General features: G+C 34.1%; 1 protein-coding gene across 3 annotated transcripts in view; it reads left to right on the plus strand.

The window, feature by feature from the left end:
• NOVA1 (NOVA alternative splicing regulator 1) overlaps positions 1–19,138 on the plus strand; it is a 155,532-nt gene that overhangs the window by 106,318 nt on the left and 30,076 nt on the right. For all 3 annotated transcript variants that reach the window (XM_056346348.1, XM_056346347.1, XM_056346349.1), the window contains exon 3: positions 9,095–9,261. In XM_056346348.1, coding sequence (XP_056202323.1) covers positions 9,095–9,261 — 167 coding nt within the window. The remainder of the gene's footprint in view (positions 1–9,094; positions 9,262–19,138) is intronic.

Raw genomic sequence — 19,138 nt, forward strand, 5'->3', positions numbered from 1 at the left:
AGAAGGAGCAAGATATGAAAAGATGTGTGTGTCTGTGTTTGCACACATGTATTTGTATGTGCCTATTCTCTGTGTGTGTTATGATGGCTGCATCAAAATGGGAGCTTGTCCTAGGCTGAAAATATAAGGTGTATGCATCCTTGTCTCTTTCCTTTTATTACTGGACTGGGATGTAGAATAATTCTCATGATACAGTTGCTATGTAGTGTCTGTGTCTACATTTTATGCCTACTTGAAATTTTGTCTCTAGTGTTCATCTTGAATGCTATAAATACATGGAATTTTTTGCAGGATCATGACTTAAATTAAAAATAATTCAATAATAATAGGCATTCTCTTGAAAAATATTGTTTCCATGATCACTGTCTATGTTTACTTGCAATATATAAAAAAATATACATTCAATTGCAAATATTTTAATAGAATCTCTACTCTGAACCTTGAGTATACCTAATTTACCTGAAATGTGGTATTTGTTTCTTCCAAACAGGTAGTAAGGAATGATTTAGGTGATTTCATTTCTTGAGCAACTGGTTTTATCTAGGAGGGTTTTCCAAAGCTTTTCACAGGCTTTTAAACTACAGAACTTGAGAAATGTTTTTGAGGAGAAAAGCTCCCTTGGTGATTTGAACTGTTATCACTCTAAATTATAAGATGTATCAGTTCCTGCAATTTCTTCAAGTATATTTTACCGTTTAAACGGGTGGTTTTTTTTTTCCTTTAGTAATTGTGTGTGTAGGAGGCACTATTAACAAAGGTTCATATTACTATAGCATAGCATAAAAGATGTGGTTGCCAACTGAACATTACTTTGCATGAAAAATATTCTTAAGTGCTTTTGTTGATGCGAAAATTCATTCCAGATATCTTGAAAAACAAATGTAATTTTTTTTTTTTCTTTCTATTCTCTGGTCCTTTTCCAAAAATAAGGTCAGGTGTGTTTGGTTTTTTTCCCCCTTCCAACAGATTTGGTCTTGTGGCGGTATTGTGTGTGCTTGTTTTTTAATGATTCTGAAAGCTTTTGCTCCTCAGAGACCTTCATGTTTTCATCAGACTTAGGTATTGGATTTTTATTAACATGTTTATTTAGATGCTTACTGCTTGCTGATAGGGAAAAATAGTAACTGTGTGCAACATTCCAGGAACCTTGGTAATCTGAAAAAAATATATGAATAAGTAAATTATTATATTATTAGAAAAGATTTATAAGCGCCATAGCCCATTTCCTCTTGGAAAAGTGTTCAGATGAGTCAGAAGGCTATTGCTGCCCATCAGCCAGGTTACCACTGTTAAGAAGAAAAGAATGAAGAGAAAAACTGAAGCAAATTTCTCTGTGTTAGCAGAGAACGTGATGTAATTTGGGCACCCTAACTCATCTGATTTTTTTTTTTTTAACAGATGGAACATTTAAATAGCAATGAATAAATGTAAATATTTTGTATTTTGTTTGAGTTCTGTATTTTGTATTCCCATTGGTTTTTTTTATTATTTTGTACTTCAGGACAGGCACTTACAGGAAATGTGTTCACTTGTTTTAACCTTCCAACTTAAAAGAAATGGAAGATGAGAATATGACAGTTAGTTTAGCCTGTTTACTGAACAATTTGGGAGATGAAAGGGAAAATTAATAGGGGGTTGTTTCCCCAAACAGTGTTTTGGGCAAGTTCTTCTCTGACATGCAATCTAATAGCAGCAAAATGATCCCTTTCTAAGTACTTCTATAGTTATCAGGTACGTTTAGATTCTGTTTGTTTAAACAGTAGTTCATTTCCTATAGATCATTTTACAAATAATATAAGACAACTGTTGCCCCAAACAAATTGACTAAAACCATACCTTTCTGTCTATGGCTTGAGGTCTTAGTTCTAGAGCTTTTATTTTCCAGAAACATGCTTTCCTAAAGCATAATTAGGCTGTGCGCACTTTCATTGCAGCCCTTTGTCATTGATTTGCATGCACACTTTCTCCATTTCTCATCTAAGTAACACTCCCTCATAAAACCACAGCAAGAAAAAAAACTTCTGGCCTTTGCCTTTGGGGAAATTTACCATCTTTTGCAGTGGAATCTACAGGCTTTTTATGGATAACTGTTAAAAAAAGAAAAGTAGTTATAATCCTTGTTTCCTGTTTTACACATAACAGTATACTAATAATCACTAATTCGTCATCTCTCTTAATATAATTTAGTTTTTGGGAAATCATCATGAAATCCTTAGGTGATATCCAACAAAACAGTCTATATTTAAGGGATTGTTTGCTTTGTAAGATGACTCATCATCCCTTCTAAGCTTTTAATTACGAGGTCTGGGTTTTTTTCCTTTTATTTAAATCTTTTTAATTTCCTAGGGTTTTCTTCTCAAATGAGAATAATCCGTTTCTTCAGAATCATACTTATGTTAAACTTGCATTCATGTAATTCACTCTTGTGATGAGAGCACAGTGGACTGTAAACTTTTAGGTTTTCATAGAACTCTGAACTCGTACAGTTCATACATTCCACAGAATTTTTAAACTTGATTCTTTTCAATATCTGAATTTTAGTGAAGGGGGGCCACTTATTCAATACAAGTAAAACAAATTGGTATTTATGTGAATATGAATATGTGTATGCACGTATATGTGCATGTCTATATGCCACACCTAAAAGACGTTATCAATATGAGTTCAGCAGTGAGTTTCTTCTACTAAGGCGAACAAGACTTCCTATGAACACCTGATAAGAAAATATTAGAGGACTGATGTTAAAGGACCCCAAATTCTAACACGTATTTTTGCAGATTTCAGCAAGTAATGTACATAGGTGCACGTGCTTGGTAGTCATCACATTGGTTAACGTCTTCAACAAATAGACCGCTTATTCTAATTTTCTGCTTTTGTGAGATGCTTGACTCATGTAAAAGGTGCAGAAAATATTAATGGGATTTCAGAATAAGTAATTGCAAATGAAACTTTATATTCCGTTCTGAAAGAAGCATGGAGCTTTAATGAAGCTAAATACATCCGATCGGTAATCTCGAATTTCAAAAGCAAAGTTAAGGATGCCCTGGTGTTGTAAAAGCGCTATCAAGAAGATTTTACAGGGTGATATTTATTTCCTTTCAGTGTCATAGATCCCCTTCAATGTTTTCCTCAGTTAAAAATCCCTGGTTTAATTTTTATCAGGGAAGGTTCTGTTTTACTATTTGTGTAAACGTACTTTGCCAACAGTTCCAAAATTATTTTTTCTGGATGAAAACAAATCCAGAACATCAATGCTCTGGGGTTGCACCACCCCTTGATTATTCCCCTTTCAGTCTGGGAGGTCTGTCAGATCATCCCGAGTTGCTTAGAGAGCCATCTTGCTGTCAGCGATGAATATGGGAACAGGGTCTATATTATGACCAATTAACTCTCTCTCAAGAAACAAAGGTAAAAGGTCAGGAGGCAGATAAGGACTGAAGGAGGAAACTGTCTTGTTGCGATTTCTGTGACACTTTGCACATATGTGCAATGTTCTTAAGTGTGGCATTGAAGGTTGTGTACACTTTGCTATTTATACAACTAAGGTTTTTCCTATCTGTTTCAGGCATTGTGAAAGGCTGCTAATGCATTTGAATAAAACACATTTTTATTGTCAGACTTTCATTTGCTGATGTGTTAGGCAAGCGTGGAGAGGAAATGTTATATGCAAGGAAGACTTTATCTGATTTTCCTGTTAAGCGTGTTATTGACAATTTTTACATTGCCTGGGAAACGTGTCAAAGGGCAGTCCCATTTTATCAAGAGGTTTTTCAAGATCAGTTTTAGGCTGAAGCAGTTGTTATTGGTGTCATATAGAATCCTACTCTAAGGCCATTTGATCATGGGTCACAAAAATAAACGTATGGGACGTTAGGGTTAGCAGGCTGCTGTACTGTGTAGGGTTAGCAGGCTGCTGTACTCTGACTTGTCAAATAAAAAGCTTAATGCAAATCACCTGATAAGAGATTGCAGTGCAACCTTTCATTTAGGTAAGGTTTCAGCTTTGGCTCCTCTGGTTTTCCCTTTCAGTGTCAAAGCAATTGGCATGGTACGCTGGAAAAATATAAGGAGATTTAATTAGTGGATGTATTGGGATTACCCTGGGCTGATAATTCATTGTGCTTTTTAGGTTTTCAAATGCTCTTTAAGATTGATGTAAAAGCCCAATGAAAAGTATACAGAGTCATATAAATGCCAGACAGTCCGGTCTGAAAGGTAGAATGTGCTCCCCAAAATGTTTCAACTAAGGTTCATAAAATACGGGAGGACATTTAACATTTAGTGAGTGTTTCTGTGACTACAGTAAACTCTTCAACATCGAATCAAAATCTTTAAGCAAACACTTAGACATTCAATGGTAACCATATATAAATATATGCCAGTTAAGTATAAAAATAAAAACATTGAAAGCCTAAGTGTCCTTTATCCTGATCACAATATTTTTTTTCTCCGTTAGTTTCAAAATTTTATTTTTGGTGAGCAGTACAGGCAGGCTCTTCTGTACAATTATAGCCTGCTGCTTTTATTTGATACGAACAAGTTAAAACATCTATGTGCAAATTTAATTTTAATTCTGATATAAGAGGAAAGAAACTACATTTTACTTGCTGTAAACTAGAGCCCATACAAATGATGAGTAATTTACTTGAGTTCCTTAGAAAACATAAACATGAAATTATTGTAGGAACAGCAGCAGCATTATGTATTTAGATAGTGATTTTCCTATTTTGCAGCCACCTGCAAACTTCTGTCATGGACTTTAGTATTATTGAACATAAGTTAAAATATTTTTTCTGGTTTTTTTGAATGTACAGGGGTGATGACCACACAGTCTACATTTGCTTATTTTTTGTGGCAGAATTATTCTGCATGTTTTGCCTTTTCACATGTAAAAGACAATCTACAATACATGACCCTAACTCCGAGTTGAATTGTAAATAATTTAAAAAATAGAATAATTGTATATGGTTTTATATATCTATTTTATATGTTTGCACACAGACCAAGAAGGCACTGATTATTTGGTAATTTGGCTTTCTCTAAATGAGTTATTTAAAAAATGAGATCTGTATTTTAAATATATATTTTGAAAACCATATAACAGAAAGGCTGAGCTTTTGTTCACAGAAACATTGAAAAAAGGAGTGGATGCAACTGTTAAACAACTCAAAATGATAAATAATCTGACAGTTTACTTTAGACACTAATGGAGCCTAAAAGCTTTTAAAATGACAGAAATTTCACCAACTTTAGTGATTCATAGGCTTATTTTTGTTGTACAGGTTGGTCATATTGCTGGCAGTTTTCTTTTTGTGTGACTCTTGTAAATTATTGTACTCTGTTATCTGAGTGAAAAGCTGTTAGAGTTGTGTGAAGGAATACGACAACATCACTTCAGAAGATTAAAGCAATTCCCAACTGTACGTGTATACAATTTCTGCACACTTTTTTTTTTCTTACTTTTTTTTTCTTTATGTAACCCTCAAAGAAGATGTGCTACTATTGTGATGCACTTATCTGTATCTTACTCTGTGAAATGTGCTTTTGCACAATTGCATTTCTTCATGGAACAGTGATTTCTGTTTACTGCTTCCTGATTTATACATACTCATAGGTAGCGTGTTTTGTCCGTAGTATGACATAAAGCATATCTTTATTGCATTGCACCTTCTAAAATACCACAGATTGTAGCATACCCTTTAGTCACTTAGTGTCAAGTCTAATGAAATTCCTATTTAACATCGACTGTTTTCCTCTCAGATGTTTTGACAGTAGTCATCCCTGTTAAGTGCTTTCTGTATTAGGCTCTGGTAGCTTGGAGGTAACCTGATCGCTGTTTGGTTTCAGTGTGTTGTCTGCTGACCCGGAGAACACTTGCATTAGCTGCACTGATCAATCCACATCACATCTCATCATTTAGAAGACAATTAATACTGGAGCGTAAAGACTCCCCAGAGCATTTTCTTAGAGCTGGATTGCTTTACACAGAAACCACAGGAGTTGCTTGCAAAAGGGGGAGGAAGCCAAGTAGGGGGGAAAGAAGAAAAAGCATTGAGAAAGCTTCGTCTAGGAACAAAGTTTCATTTTCTGTGGTGACTTCCACTTACGTCATTCAAACTCCCTTTTTTGATGGAGTGTTTTTTTGGGGAAAAAAATTAGCTGTATTTTGAAGTTGATTTATTGAAAAGACACTATAACAGGTTGCATAAATGTTCTAAAAATTTTGCTTTTGAGAAATAGGCATTTGATTGTGGCACTTGCATACCTTGCGGTTAAGATAATATTATTTGTTAAATGTAATAATTTTAACTATATATTTTATCTCAAAGATTATTAACCTGACAGCTTTTGAATACTGATTGGCACATTTTAATCCTAGTTTTAATTATTTTTAAAATAACATATTTTATTAGTGAAAAAAGTTTGTTTCTCATTTTGTCAGTTTTGCTGTGGAGCTTCTTCCACAAAGTTGAATTTCAGTATTGCCCGATACTGTTTCTTAAGAAAAAAGAAAAAGTCTTTGAAAGTCTTTGAGTGTACATGAATATGTTAAGTTATTGAGCAGGCAGGCCTCTTAGTGTTCTGTTTTGTCTTTAGCTAATGAAATATTTAATCTTTAACAATCATCCACAGAAGCAGAAAAGAAGCATCTACCAATAAAAAATGATACTTTTTCTTGCAGATGATTGTTTACTGTACAATTCTTTCATAAAGACTATGTTGCAGTGTCGTAAGGAGCATATCTTGAGATGAGTTGATAACAGTAGATATTACTAAAGATGTAAAATTGATAGGAAGGGAATTTTAAGGAAGAGATTACTTTTCTCTAGTACATTTCTCTAATCTGCAAATTCCTTGTGGTTCTGTGCAGATTGTACAGTGGTAATGAGGCACACTAACATGAATTTCAGAAATCACTGCAAACTTGTTAGTTTATGACATCATTACACTGTATCTTTCATTTATTTATGTGGAGTGAATGAATTTTCATCAGAAAATACTGATGAGTGATCGTGTGTATAATACTTACTAGGAATACATAGATGAGAAAAATTATATTTATTTTTGTGGTAATTTCACGGCTCAAGTTTGCTACTTTGCTTTCCCCCCCTAATCTTGAAGCAAAATGCATATCTGCGTATCATGTATCTGGCATATGATATTTGAAGGTAAAAACATGGTGATGAAAAATCATTAATTTGACTATGTTGGAAATGTACAGAATGTGTTTGAAAGTATGTTCTACGTGTAATTTCAAAGCAATTTTACTTGGACATCTAGGTTTTCTTGTTTTGGTATTTCTGCAGAAGGAAAGTGGAAATGACAATGCTCCCTTTTAAGTTTCATTTTTATTCCAGCTCATATTAGATCCTGGTTTTCAAGTCAAAACTGATTTTCTGGAACCCATCTAAGTGGTTTGATATATGGATTACTGAACATGGATTGTTCCAGTACAGTGTCATGCCTGTATCCTTAGGATTGATACTGGATTTTTATATTCTTTGTCCACTGACAGGTATCAAGCTGTAACCCTATATGTAAAAAAAGCTTTTTTTGCTTTACAGTTAAGCCATATAAAATCATCTAAAACCACACTAATCACAAGAAATAAATCAAGTCTTTTTTTCCACAATTCTGCATCCATGTTTGGCCATTCTATAGATGTTTTTAATTAAGAAATCAAAGAAATAAGAACGGGTGTGTTTTTTGTAAAACAAACAGCATGATTTCTTTTGTTTGGAAAGAAATTGGAAAAGGGTGACATAACAATGTCAGCTTTGTCTAAGCCTTCCTAGAGAATTATAACTAAACTAAGGTAGTTATTCAATGTTTGTTGGTAATCTGCAGAGAATTGCAAATTTGATGAGGTAGTATACAAAAGACAAGGTAAACATGGCACATCAGACTCTTTCTCCAGGCTACAGGGATAGGCAAGTCATTATAAGAGTCAATGAAATTAAAGGTGAGAGCAAGTAATGGTGATACAAGGGAGAGGGAGTGACAGCCGATACCAGAAAAAGAATTTATTTTGGACTGGAGAGGAGAGTTAAGTGAAATGATATAGAGCGGAATGGAACGGTTAGGGCTGAAAACAAGGCAAAACTGGACTGACAAGAAACAGCTACACTTTGCTGCAGAGCTTGGGAATGAGCAATGTGTCCAAGGCCTGTTTTCCTTAAGCATCCGTCCTATCTTTGCAAATGAGCATGATGGGAAAGTGTCCCCTCCTCTGCTTCATTGCCACCAAAGGCCTGGTATTCTTACACATAAAATAAATATGTATTTCACCTATCAGACCTGTTTGACATGTATTTTCCCACAACTGTAGAACTTGGATGCTTAGAAGGTAGTCCTGTGGATTCTCGATATCCTGCATGAACGGTATTCAGCATAACTCTAAACAGAAATTCTTGAAATGTAATCTGTGGGGTATTGACTACTTATTTGGTGAAAACTTTCATAATTTCCAACTGCTAAATCACATTAAAGATTGCTTAAACTCCGTGCCTTCAGTAAATATTTGCAGTTACTGCAGGGATGTTGTAAGGTAGGAAGGTTATACAAGGCAAAGGGGACATTCAAATATTAGATCTTTTGGCCTTGAAAGCCTTGTCGTAACAACTTGCAGCTGTTTTAAGAAATGATCTAATAACATCTGCACTAAATAAATGTATTTGCAGATCAGGTGTTCATTACAAAAGCTTGCTCCCAGCGCCTCTATAATACTGGTTATGTTCATACTTGTGTTACCTAAAATTTGCTAATACTTTTTTTTAAAAAAGCTTAGCAGGTTTCTTTGGATTTTTGTTTGGTTTTGGTGGTTTGGGGTATTTTTTGTCTCCTCTAAATTGTATTATTAGACTGACTTGGAAAGTTATGTGTTTTTTATCTACAGAAATAGGAGTTGTTTAAGACATCTTCAGTTCATCAGTATGTTATATTTTGGGAATATCTCCTCTTGTTTGTATGTTTGAGGAGGTATTGATAGTTGGTTTTCCAAGGTTGCTCGGGTGCCATCTTTATGCCATGATTGAAGCAGTTTGTGGGATCTGGAAGAATCCATTTTATTCAGATCAACTTTTGGTATTTGCAGGTACTACAGAGCGCGTGTGTCTGATCCAGGGAACAGTTGAAGCACTAAATGCAGTTCATGGCTTCATTGCAGAGAAGATTCGAGAAATGCCTCAAAATGTGGCCAAGACAGAGCCTGTCAGCATTCTACAGCCTCAGACCACTGTTAATCCAGACCGCATCAAACAAGTGAGTTTTTGGTTGGGAATAGAGAGTCACAGCAGCTTCTTAGAAGTCTTAAAGCTTTAAGGCTGGCAAGGGGTCAACATAACATGTTCTTTAAGAAAATGTTATTTTACCCTTTAGTAATTTGCTGGTCCTTCTTTTCCTTGTACTTATGTGTTCCATGTTTCTCAGCAGTTCTTTCAGACAGTGTTTTATAAGTTCCAATGCCACACTCTAATGTGTTTCTTTCATAAACTTTTGTTTACTGTAAGAGGTGATAATACACGTTTAGGTTTTAGGTAAAAATAGCTAAATTTTAATCTTAAACGATGAAGTTTTTTTGTAAATCCTCAGCGTTGCTAAAAATTACAGATTAACTGAATGTTTCCTACTTTTATGTATATAAAGTAAACCCAAAAATGTGTTGGTTTTGGTTTTTTTTTTTTAGAATCTATATTAGATACTTTAAAATCTTACCTGTAAGAAGTTGAAAATAGAAGTATTATATACTTGGGATGTTTTTACAATTTCATTTTATTTTTTGGCATCCTTTTGCCTATTTTATACTGACTTCTTTCAAAATCTATGGGCAATGCAAAATACATTTGTAAGGTATTACTGGTCTAGTATTCTTTCATTCATTACATTTTCCAGAACAATTTAATTTTTTTTTTTTGAGATTGCCCTGTAAGCAGAATGTGAAATACATGTAATACAGAATTTAAAATTCTTTTCCGTTGTATTGATTAAGAAAAAGATGAAGAAAGAAATGAGTGAACATTAGTAAAGTGTTGTCTTATCTCTGTATCCTATATAGGATAGGTTTTAGTTTCTCACCTGTCCTATATGGGAAAAGATTGTTTCGTCCTTCTACACTAGCAAGACTCAGTGTCCTATAAAGTAATTTGGTAACTGTATGCAATTACTTTGCTTTGTATATAGTGACATACACAGAGTGCCTATATGAAGATGTGTTTGAACAGGATGAGTTTGGAACGATCAGACTGCTTTAGATGGATGAAACTGTGCATAAGCCATTGTATATGATTTCTAGTATCTACTACAATATTAGTTTTTTTCTGTATATCTGATACTTTTACATAAAAAATACTCTAGATAATTTATAAAAAAAATACTAAAAAGAAACCCCCAAATTTTATAGAATTAGTTTATCATTATTAGACATGAAAGTTATTATGCCTGAAATAGAGATAAAAAGCTGAAGCAATCTGTATTTTAAATGGCTTTCTGCTCGTAAAATGTTAGATTTTATGCCAAGACGTCTTAACTCAATGGGAAATGACTGTCATCTATTACAATGAAAAGTGGTTTTCCCCTTTGTAATGAAATGAAACAAATTTTTAGGTAAATCAGTAAGATCCTGAGAAACTAGATTACAGAGCTGTGTAGTTACATGCCTCTAAATACTTCCAGCCTTGTATCTGCAGTTGATACAGCTTGTCCACAGTGTTTCTCCAGAAAGCTTATTTGTAAAGTTGCTGTGGTGGGGTTTTTTTCCAATTATTTTTTTTTTTGGTTGGGTTGTGTTGGGTTTGGTTTTTTTTGTTTGGTTAGGGTTTTTGGTTGGTTTTTTTAGTTTCATTGGTTGATTTGGGGTTGTTTGGTCTTGATTTTAAAAACAATTCCTTGTTTGGAATGTTGAATTCTGGAGGGATGGAGTAGTGAACGGAGCTGCTGCTAGTGAAGTTAAGACAGACTAAATACAATGTATAACTTATAAAGCCATTTCTTAGTGGCTATGCATCACAAAATTTTAATATATTACCTGTAAACATACAGGTACATAATAATATGACTGCAAATATTTGGAGATACACATGTGCATATTTTAAGCAGTTTTAACCACAATGAGTTATTTAGTTGTTGGTTTATTTTTTAATGCAGCAACACCTATTCATAATAAATTCATACAATATAAATATGGACTCAATAAACGTCAAATCTTAATGAAAGATACAATATCTTTATTTAAGAAGTTAATAGTAGTTTTTTAACAGGTAATCATGATCTAGAACTCCGGTGTTGTAATTTTTTTTAATAGCAGACAGGTCACAATTTTATTAAAATGATCTAGATAATGTGTAATACAAGTCATTTTGAACTTGGTAAAAAATAAGCCTTATGAATTATAATCTCTTCTTTTACACGAACTTTTACATCATTCTTCCTATCTTAGAGTATAACCCAAGAACTTTGGCACCCAAAATTTTACATTGCAGGTTGAAGAAAGTAGACTTAGCATTTGAGATTGAGAGTTGATTTAAAATAATAAATTTTACTTTCATTAGGAACTTTGAGGATATTTCTCTTGGTTCTCTAGCTGTTTCTACCAAAAAGCAAAGGTAGTTTTCTTCCCATGAATGAAGATACCTGTAGGATGAGCCTTACGATGCCACCCATGTCCACATAAGCATGTGGCTCCCATTACTCTATTGTCATTTCTTTGTCCTGGGCTGCTTTATTGACATTCGTCTCAGAGAAGCAGGCTGAGACAGGAAATATCTTCTGGCTATAGTTTCAGTGAAAAAAGACAGTTGGTAAACTCTTTGATGAATGCTTGAGTTTCATCACTTTCTGTCTTCAGGAGAGGCTTGGGTGTACACAGAGGCTGAGCCTGGCCTGACATTTCTCCTTACTAACAGAAGTCACTATCGAAACATTCTGCTCTAACTTCAGCTTTTTTCAGCTTTAGCAGATTTGCTGATAAATCTGTCTAGCTCCTTTTGAGCCTTCTCTGCTGTATTTTTCCACATCTCCTAATCCTGGGGGGTTATCAGTAGATACCAGGTATTTCTTTCCTCCAAACAGGTCTGATATACATTTAATTGACAAATGTTTGCATCTTTTATCTATACATAACATAGGCAATCTCTTCATAGATATCAGCCTTCTGCTGTTTCTAGGTATTATTGGACAATAACCAGCTGATTCCTGTGCCCTTTTATTTCCTAGAAACTGATATGAGCACTAACCACCCTTTTCTCTCTGTGTTAGTTGAATGTCACGCCAGCTCTTTCAGACCGTATTGTAACGTACGGGAACAGAATACACTTTTCATAAAGTGATCAGGAGCCTGAGCTGTTTCAGCTTTACTTACCATACAAAACTTTAAACTTCACCTCTAAATTAATAGTGGCTCCTGTGAACAATGGAAAAGGGTGCATAATGTGGTCTTATCATATCATCTTCTTCAGAACCTATTATGTCGTCTTTATTTGCTAGTTGAATTCTCCTGCCAGCTTTCAGCTGTTTTACAGACAGTAGGTGTTGGAGCAACCTGTTCAAAGAAGCATATGTAAGCAGAGGTGGCCACTGCAGAACTGTGCATTACATGGAAGGAAAGGTGTGTGATCTTATAGCTAACTTTCTTTTAAGTAGGAGTATGCAGTTTGGCCTTCTGAGATCTCTTCCAACCTGAATCGTTCTTCAATTCTATTAAATGTTTAGCTATCAAAGTGTGGACAAAGGTTTTAGAATTTCTGCCTTCAAAATCTAGAGTAACTCTTTCACATATGGAACTTCCAATTAATATTTTCATTGGAGACAGTTTCATTTCAGCTTTTTCAGTAGATAATTAACCTCTCATGAGTCTTTAACTTCTGTTCGTTAATCATAGTCCCAGACATTGTGTTCAAAATCTGCAAAACTGAATGTCTGAAATCAGATTTGTAAATCCACATTCTTCCAGTGAAAATGACTAATTTTACTTAAAAAATGCTGATTTAATAAAAAAATAGAACTGTTCATAATTTTTAAATAAAAAGTTTTACTTTGAAGTGCTCAAAATAAAACTTGACTTTAAGAATACAGATCTGAAAATATTGGCTTAAATGGAGGGTTTGTTTGTTTTTTTTTTAAATATGGAATATGAGTTCTTCTATATTGGTAAAGATTCAGTAGATTTCGTAGAGTCATAGAATGGTTTGGGCTGGAAAGGACCTTAAAGATCATCTGGTTCCAACCACCCCAGCCATGGGCAGGGACACCTTCCACTGGACCAGATTGCTCAAAACCCCATCCAGCCTGGCCTTGAACACTGCCATGGATGGGGCATCCAAAATCTCTCTGGGCAACCTCTTCCAGTTCCTCACCACCCTCATAGTGAAGAATTTCTTCTTAACATCTAACCTAAATCTTCCCTCTTTCTGTTTAAAATGTTTACACCTCATTCTGTCACCCGTCTTTCCTATAGGGTCCCCTTAGGTACCAGAAGGCTGCTATAAGGTCTCTCTGGAGCCTTCTCTTCAGGCTAAACAATGCCAACTCTCTCAGCCTTTCCTCACAGGGGAGGTGCTCCAGCCCCCTGATCATCTTCATGATCCTTCTCTGGACCTGCTTGAGTAGGTCCATGTCTGTCTTAGGCTGGGGGCCTCAGAGCTGGATGCAGTACTCCAAGTGGGGTCTCATGAGAATGCAGTAGAGGGGGAGAATCCCCTCTTGACTTCCTGGACACACCTTTTTTGATGCAGCCCAGGATATGATTGGCTTTGTGGGCTGTGAGCGCACATTGCTGTCTCATAGTCAGTTTTTCACCACCAATACCCCTAAGTCCATCCTTCCTTAAGAAACATTCACTAGTTTCTTAAAATGCCTCTCCCTTCTGATGAGCCTTTCTTCTCTTTATCATCCATTTAAAACAAGTCTGTCACCTACATGAACCTTATTAAACTCCAGAATATGAGAAAAAAACCTAAGTTTTTTATTTGAGGTAAATAACAAGTAGTTTTGTAGATCACTGTGTCTCTTCATCTAGTCCACAATTTCTCATAAATTTTTCTCACTTGTGAATGTAGGTGAAGAATCGCACTAGTTGCCATTCTGCAATGAACAATAAGATATGCAGGTGTGTTTACAGGTTGAGGGGGAAAAAAAATTAAAAAAATCCATTGTTTACTAGAGAGACAGGTCTATACATTAGATCCCATGGCAGAAGTTTAGCATTCTATAAAATTATGTATGCAATATCCTGTCCCTCATATGCCCTTGACTTAATTCTAGTACCAGATCACTCTTTTAATTTTCTTTTCATTTCACTAGTGTTGGATACAATCTCAGTAAGTATGCGAAACCGTATTTTATGAACACAGTTAACACTGTAGCTGATGATTAACTCTTCATTGTACGTGCTTAAAAAATGGAATGCAAATAGAAAAAATTGTTGGTGGGTGAACAGCAATGTTCACGTTGTGGAGGTTTCAGCAGTGTTCTGATTCTTAAAAAAAGTCTGAAGTTATCTCATGCCTTCTGATGGCTTTGTAGTTTTGGTGGTGTTTTTCCAAATCCCAAAGTAGCCCAGAATCAAAAGGTGACATTTTTTTTTTCTTCTAGGACTTGGGTCTTTGACACAAATCTTAGACCGGTATCTTCCTAGCTGTTTTGATGCCTGTGTCTGTTTACTTGAGTCTTCTTGTATTTCTATATAACAGCACCAGATCTTGCATTAGTTCTGTGTTACCATGACAAGTTTTGAGGAAAGGGAAGGTCCTGATTCTTTGTCCATTTTACTGTAATCCTTATGCTAAATCATTTCCTCCATCCAGTGTTACTCTGCTGATCCAAATGGCACCTACTAGTTTGGTTCAGGCTCCTTACTCCTCCTTGTTCCCAGACAGAACACAGGATAATCTTTCTTTTACATCATACTTACCACACTTTTTTCCTTTTTCAAAGACAAGTCCCCAAGAGCTCATAAATGCAGATAAATTACCTCTGTAAAAAACTATAAGTAACCATTCCATCTATATATGCTGGCTTTTTTAGGCTTTTTGTATTGCCCTATGCCCTGTGTATTCTTTTCCATAAAAGCAAAACCTAACACAAAGAGGATGAAATATCATCAGAATATATTTTATTTGTTCTTTACAGAAGTGAAAAGGTAGCAAGTACGATTATGTCACCAAAGTCATCAAAGTAGCCTTTTTACAATCGGGATTTTAAATAAATTATTAATTCTTGAACATTTCTTTTTTCCAAATTTTATTTTTGAAATGTGTTGTGTATTTATGCGGTCATCACTGAGATGATACTCACTTGCCAAAGTTACAGATTAAAGGAGTTCACAGCAGATGAAAAGAAGACTCAATATGTTTAGCAAAGCAAGTGGTCTGTTTAGAAAGGCTCATCTCTGATACTGTTGAAAGCCTAGTAAGTCAGTCTTTTATGTTGCTCAGCACAATAGGGCCTTGCAGTGATCTCTGTTTCTCATTTTAGCTGCAGAAGGTATTCAACTATTTAATACAATTCAAAAAAGATACCACCTTTTCTTAAAGTGCATTAAAATACTGGCTTAAGCAAATTAGTTTTGTCATCACATTAATTTTAGTGATTTATAGGCACCAATATTAATACATGCAAACTGAAACTCAGTATTAGCTCAGTATTAATAGTAATTGAATGTGAGTAATGTTATTACCAAGATTTCCTTTGTTTGGCAAGCCCACTAGAAATTGGTAAGCTGTAAATACAGTTTTATCTTCACATTTAAATGATGTTCTTTATACGCTTTCGTGTCTCCAAGCTTGTTTTCAAATAGCATTTAATTTTGTGCCTTTCTACTCATATGTATAAATATACTAATAGGTACTGAGAATGAATTTACCTGTCTCAGTACAATATTTAATATCTAGGGTGTAGTACTGATATTTTTTTAGTGCATTTATATGAGGTTGTGACTTTTCTCATTTATATATGGCTCTGCATTAGCCAATTCATGAAGTCATTGAAAAAGGGCTCAGAGATCTTTTGGAACACTGTACACATGGAGTATATGTATTCTATACTGCTGTGATACAGCTGTATCTTCACTCCAGTACTCAAAAATATGAAGCATGGAAGTGTGATGCTTTGAACAACTTCCTGCACACTTTAGTATGTTGTACAGCCTAGAAACAGCCTCTCACAGTATAAACAATTCCTGTGAGCAACACAAGAAGTTTTTCTTGGACTTTCAGAAAATACTACAACTTAAATATGGCTCAAACAGAATTTTATTGCTAAAATTAAGCTCCTATTTCATTACTTAAAATCTTTTTTCTCAAACTTATGTTCTAAAAGCTTGAAGTAAAAGCAAACAACACTCTCACCTGTAAATATAGCCCTCCATTCATTGTCTCACAAGAAATAGGAAAGGAAATAGTATTTGAGAAAGCAGAGAAGACCAATTTCATCGTGGCTTGGACTATACTATTCATGATATACCTTAAAACAAACTTGGAAGTCTTAGAAGTAGTGTATGGTAGAAACTCTGAACGATTATTTTTTTTCTATAACCTTGCCAGCAGTCAACCTGCAATTTCAGGAAAGCTTCAATTATAGTACATACGTTTCAGTCTCAGAAATTGAAACTCTGTAATGTAAATTCATCTTATGATTTCTAATCACTTTATACATCTCATTCCCAGAAGCCTGATAACTACTAAATTCAAGTGCTTGCCTAATGCAAAGCACTTGCCAAATTTTAAAAGAATTATTCTATGTTGCATAATAAATCAGAATTATTGAGCTCTATCCAACTTTAAGAAGTAATTTTGCCTAAAAGTTCTTGCAAAGTAGTTCAGTGTATCAATAAATTACTTCTCAGCCAGTGAAAATTCCATACAAAATCCAAATGCCTGTGGTGTTTTTTTGTTTTTGAGAAATTATTTTTGTTAACTTAATACTGAAGAAATATATAGGTGTGTCTCAGAATTATACAGAGACGTGAAAATGGATGAATTTTTACAAAATGCTCAGTTCTTTTATTTATATATATATGTATAGAGATACGTAAAAAAAAAAACCAACCAAAAAAACCCCACAAAACCAACAACAACCAAAACCCAGTTCTTTCAGTAGCCAAAGTAAGATAGATTAAGCCTTCAAAACCTGATATACAAAGAATAAAACACCAAAAACATAAATCAAAAACACTCCTTATTGCCATTTTCAGTATTTTGTCATTGGTATGTATATTTGGAACAAAACGTATATGCCCCTACTTGATTCTTCTTCATTAATGCAATTATTTTGCTTTTGTATATTTTAATCTTTTTTTCCCATTGTATTTTAAACAAGCTTTTGCTAAAATGGAAAAATGAAATGCTTCTACTTAATAGATGTTATAGTTCAACACTCAACTGAAATTATTATTGTCACTCCTTTTTCATCACAGCCATACATTACCGTGCTTTAGGAAAATCGGTATGAATTGAAAACAGAGATGCTTCCAGTTCCTTAAATTACTTGTGGTGTCAGTGATTGGGTCATTATTCAGTGTTGAAGTGTTCTACATATTTTCTTATAAATCGACTAGTTAGATTTAGTAACACCTGTGAAGAACAAACTATTTTTTTTATTAATTAGCTTTTAGCATATCAAAACAATTTACAGTATGCTTTAGTTAGCAGTGGTGTTGATCACACAGACTATCAGACGTCTGAAATATTTTAGTGAAAATATATTTTCAGCATTCTTCTGGAAAATAGTAACAATTTTTATTATTATTTTTTAGTTCATATATAACTATGATAAAGAAAATCTACCGGGATAATTTACAGTTCTCCAAGCTGTTTTGTTGGGGTGTTTTATTGTTGTGTTTTCCCCATTAGTTTAAGCTTAAATGATAAACCCAGTTCATTGCAATTTCAGGCTTTGGTAAGAGAAAGAGTGCATTATCCCACTCGAATCAGAAAGAGAATTGGATAGGGTATAGCCCTGTACTATCGTGGAACCTGGCATTTCTTTTTGCCAGTAATTCTAGCCCCTCACAAATGAGCCCATGTTCCCTACAGAAAGACACAGCAGAATCCTTCATAATTCTCTGATTTTCACAATGTATAGTGTCTGCTGACCAATAACCTTTTGCCAAGCTACCTATTTTTTATAAAGCCCTATCCATGGTATAGTAATTTTTACTTAAGACTCATGAAAGAGTCCCAGTTGGTGCTTAAGCTGTATATGTTTTATTCTTGTTTTTATTGTTTTATAAGATGAGTTATAACTTGGAAACACAAAATAAGTATCTGTTTCTTAAGACATTTTTTCCTGTTTTGGCTACTTGTTTATGTACAAACTATGAAAAACTGGATCTTCATATTGCTTAACATACAGCTAAAATATTTGTGTGTGCATATGTACAAGCCCATATTTTGCTAATACACAAACTTTATGCATTCACAGTGTCCCAGCTTTCTCATATGCATTAAGAGTTTTAGTGCAAAAGTATGTATACCTATTTTATGAGGGGCTGTCAATGATTGTAAGTAGCAGAACTGCAGAAACTGTGAAATTTTGCTTCATTTACTTCTAAATAGTTTTGGTTAGTAATTATATGACCATATGATAAATCATATTGTATAGCATTTTAACACCTTATTTCTTAAAGTAAAAATAGTGTAATTTTTATATTTTATAATATATTTTATGAGTATGTCAAAAAAACATGCGTTGAATAAGTATTGTATGTTATGTTTTGAAAATTGGAATTTTACATTTTCACTACATTTATAAAAAGAAAAGAAGAGTTATTCTGTCAGGATCTAATACTTTAAAAAGAGAAATGTGTATATAAAAGTTTTAAACAGAGAAGTGCTTTTTTGATATGTTCAAGAATTAATGTTAAGCGTATGTATATTATTTAGAAAACATGATCAATAAATGTGACTCTTAATTCTTTTTTGTGTTTATTTTGAACACAGGCCTGATGATAAGTTATTAACCTTTCCTCAACTAAATGAATGTTTTTAAAGCTAATCATAAATATATTGTAAAAATTTGTCCTGAAGGTATTAGTTGCATGTTCATCCATCATGAGATTGGTGTTTACATTTTTTCACCTGCCTCTTGATTAAAAACGAGCAATGAATATTTTAGCAGTTAGCATATTGCTAAGAACTCCGTAGTT

Source organism: Falco biarmicus, chromosome 7 (assembly GCF_023638135.1).
Source record: "Falco biarmicus isolate bFalBia1 chromosome 7, bFalBia1.pri, whole genome shotgun sequence".
NCBI classification, from domain to species: domain Eukaryota; kingdom Metazoa; phylum Chordata; class Aves; order Falconiformes; family Falconidae; genus Falco; species Falco biarmicus.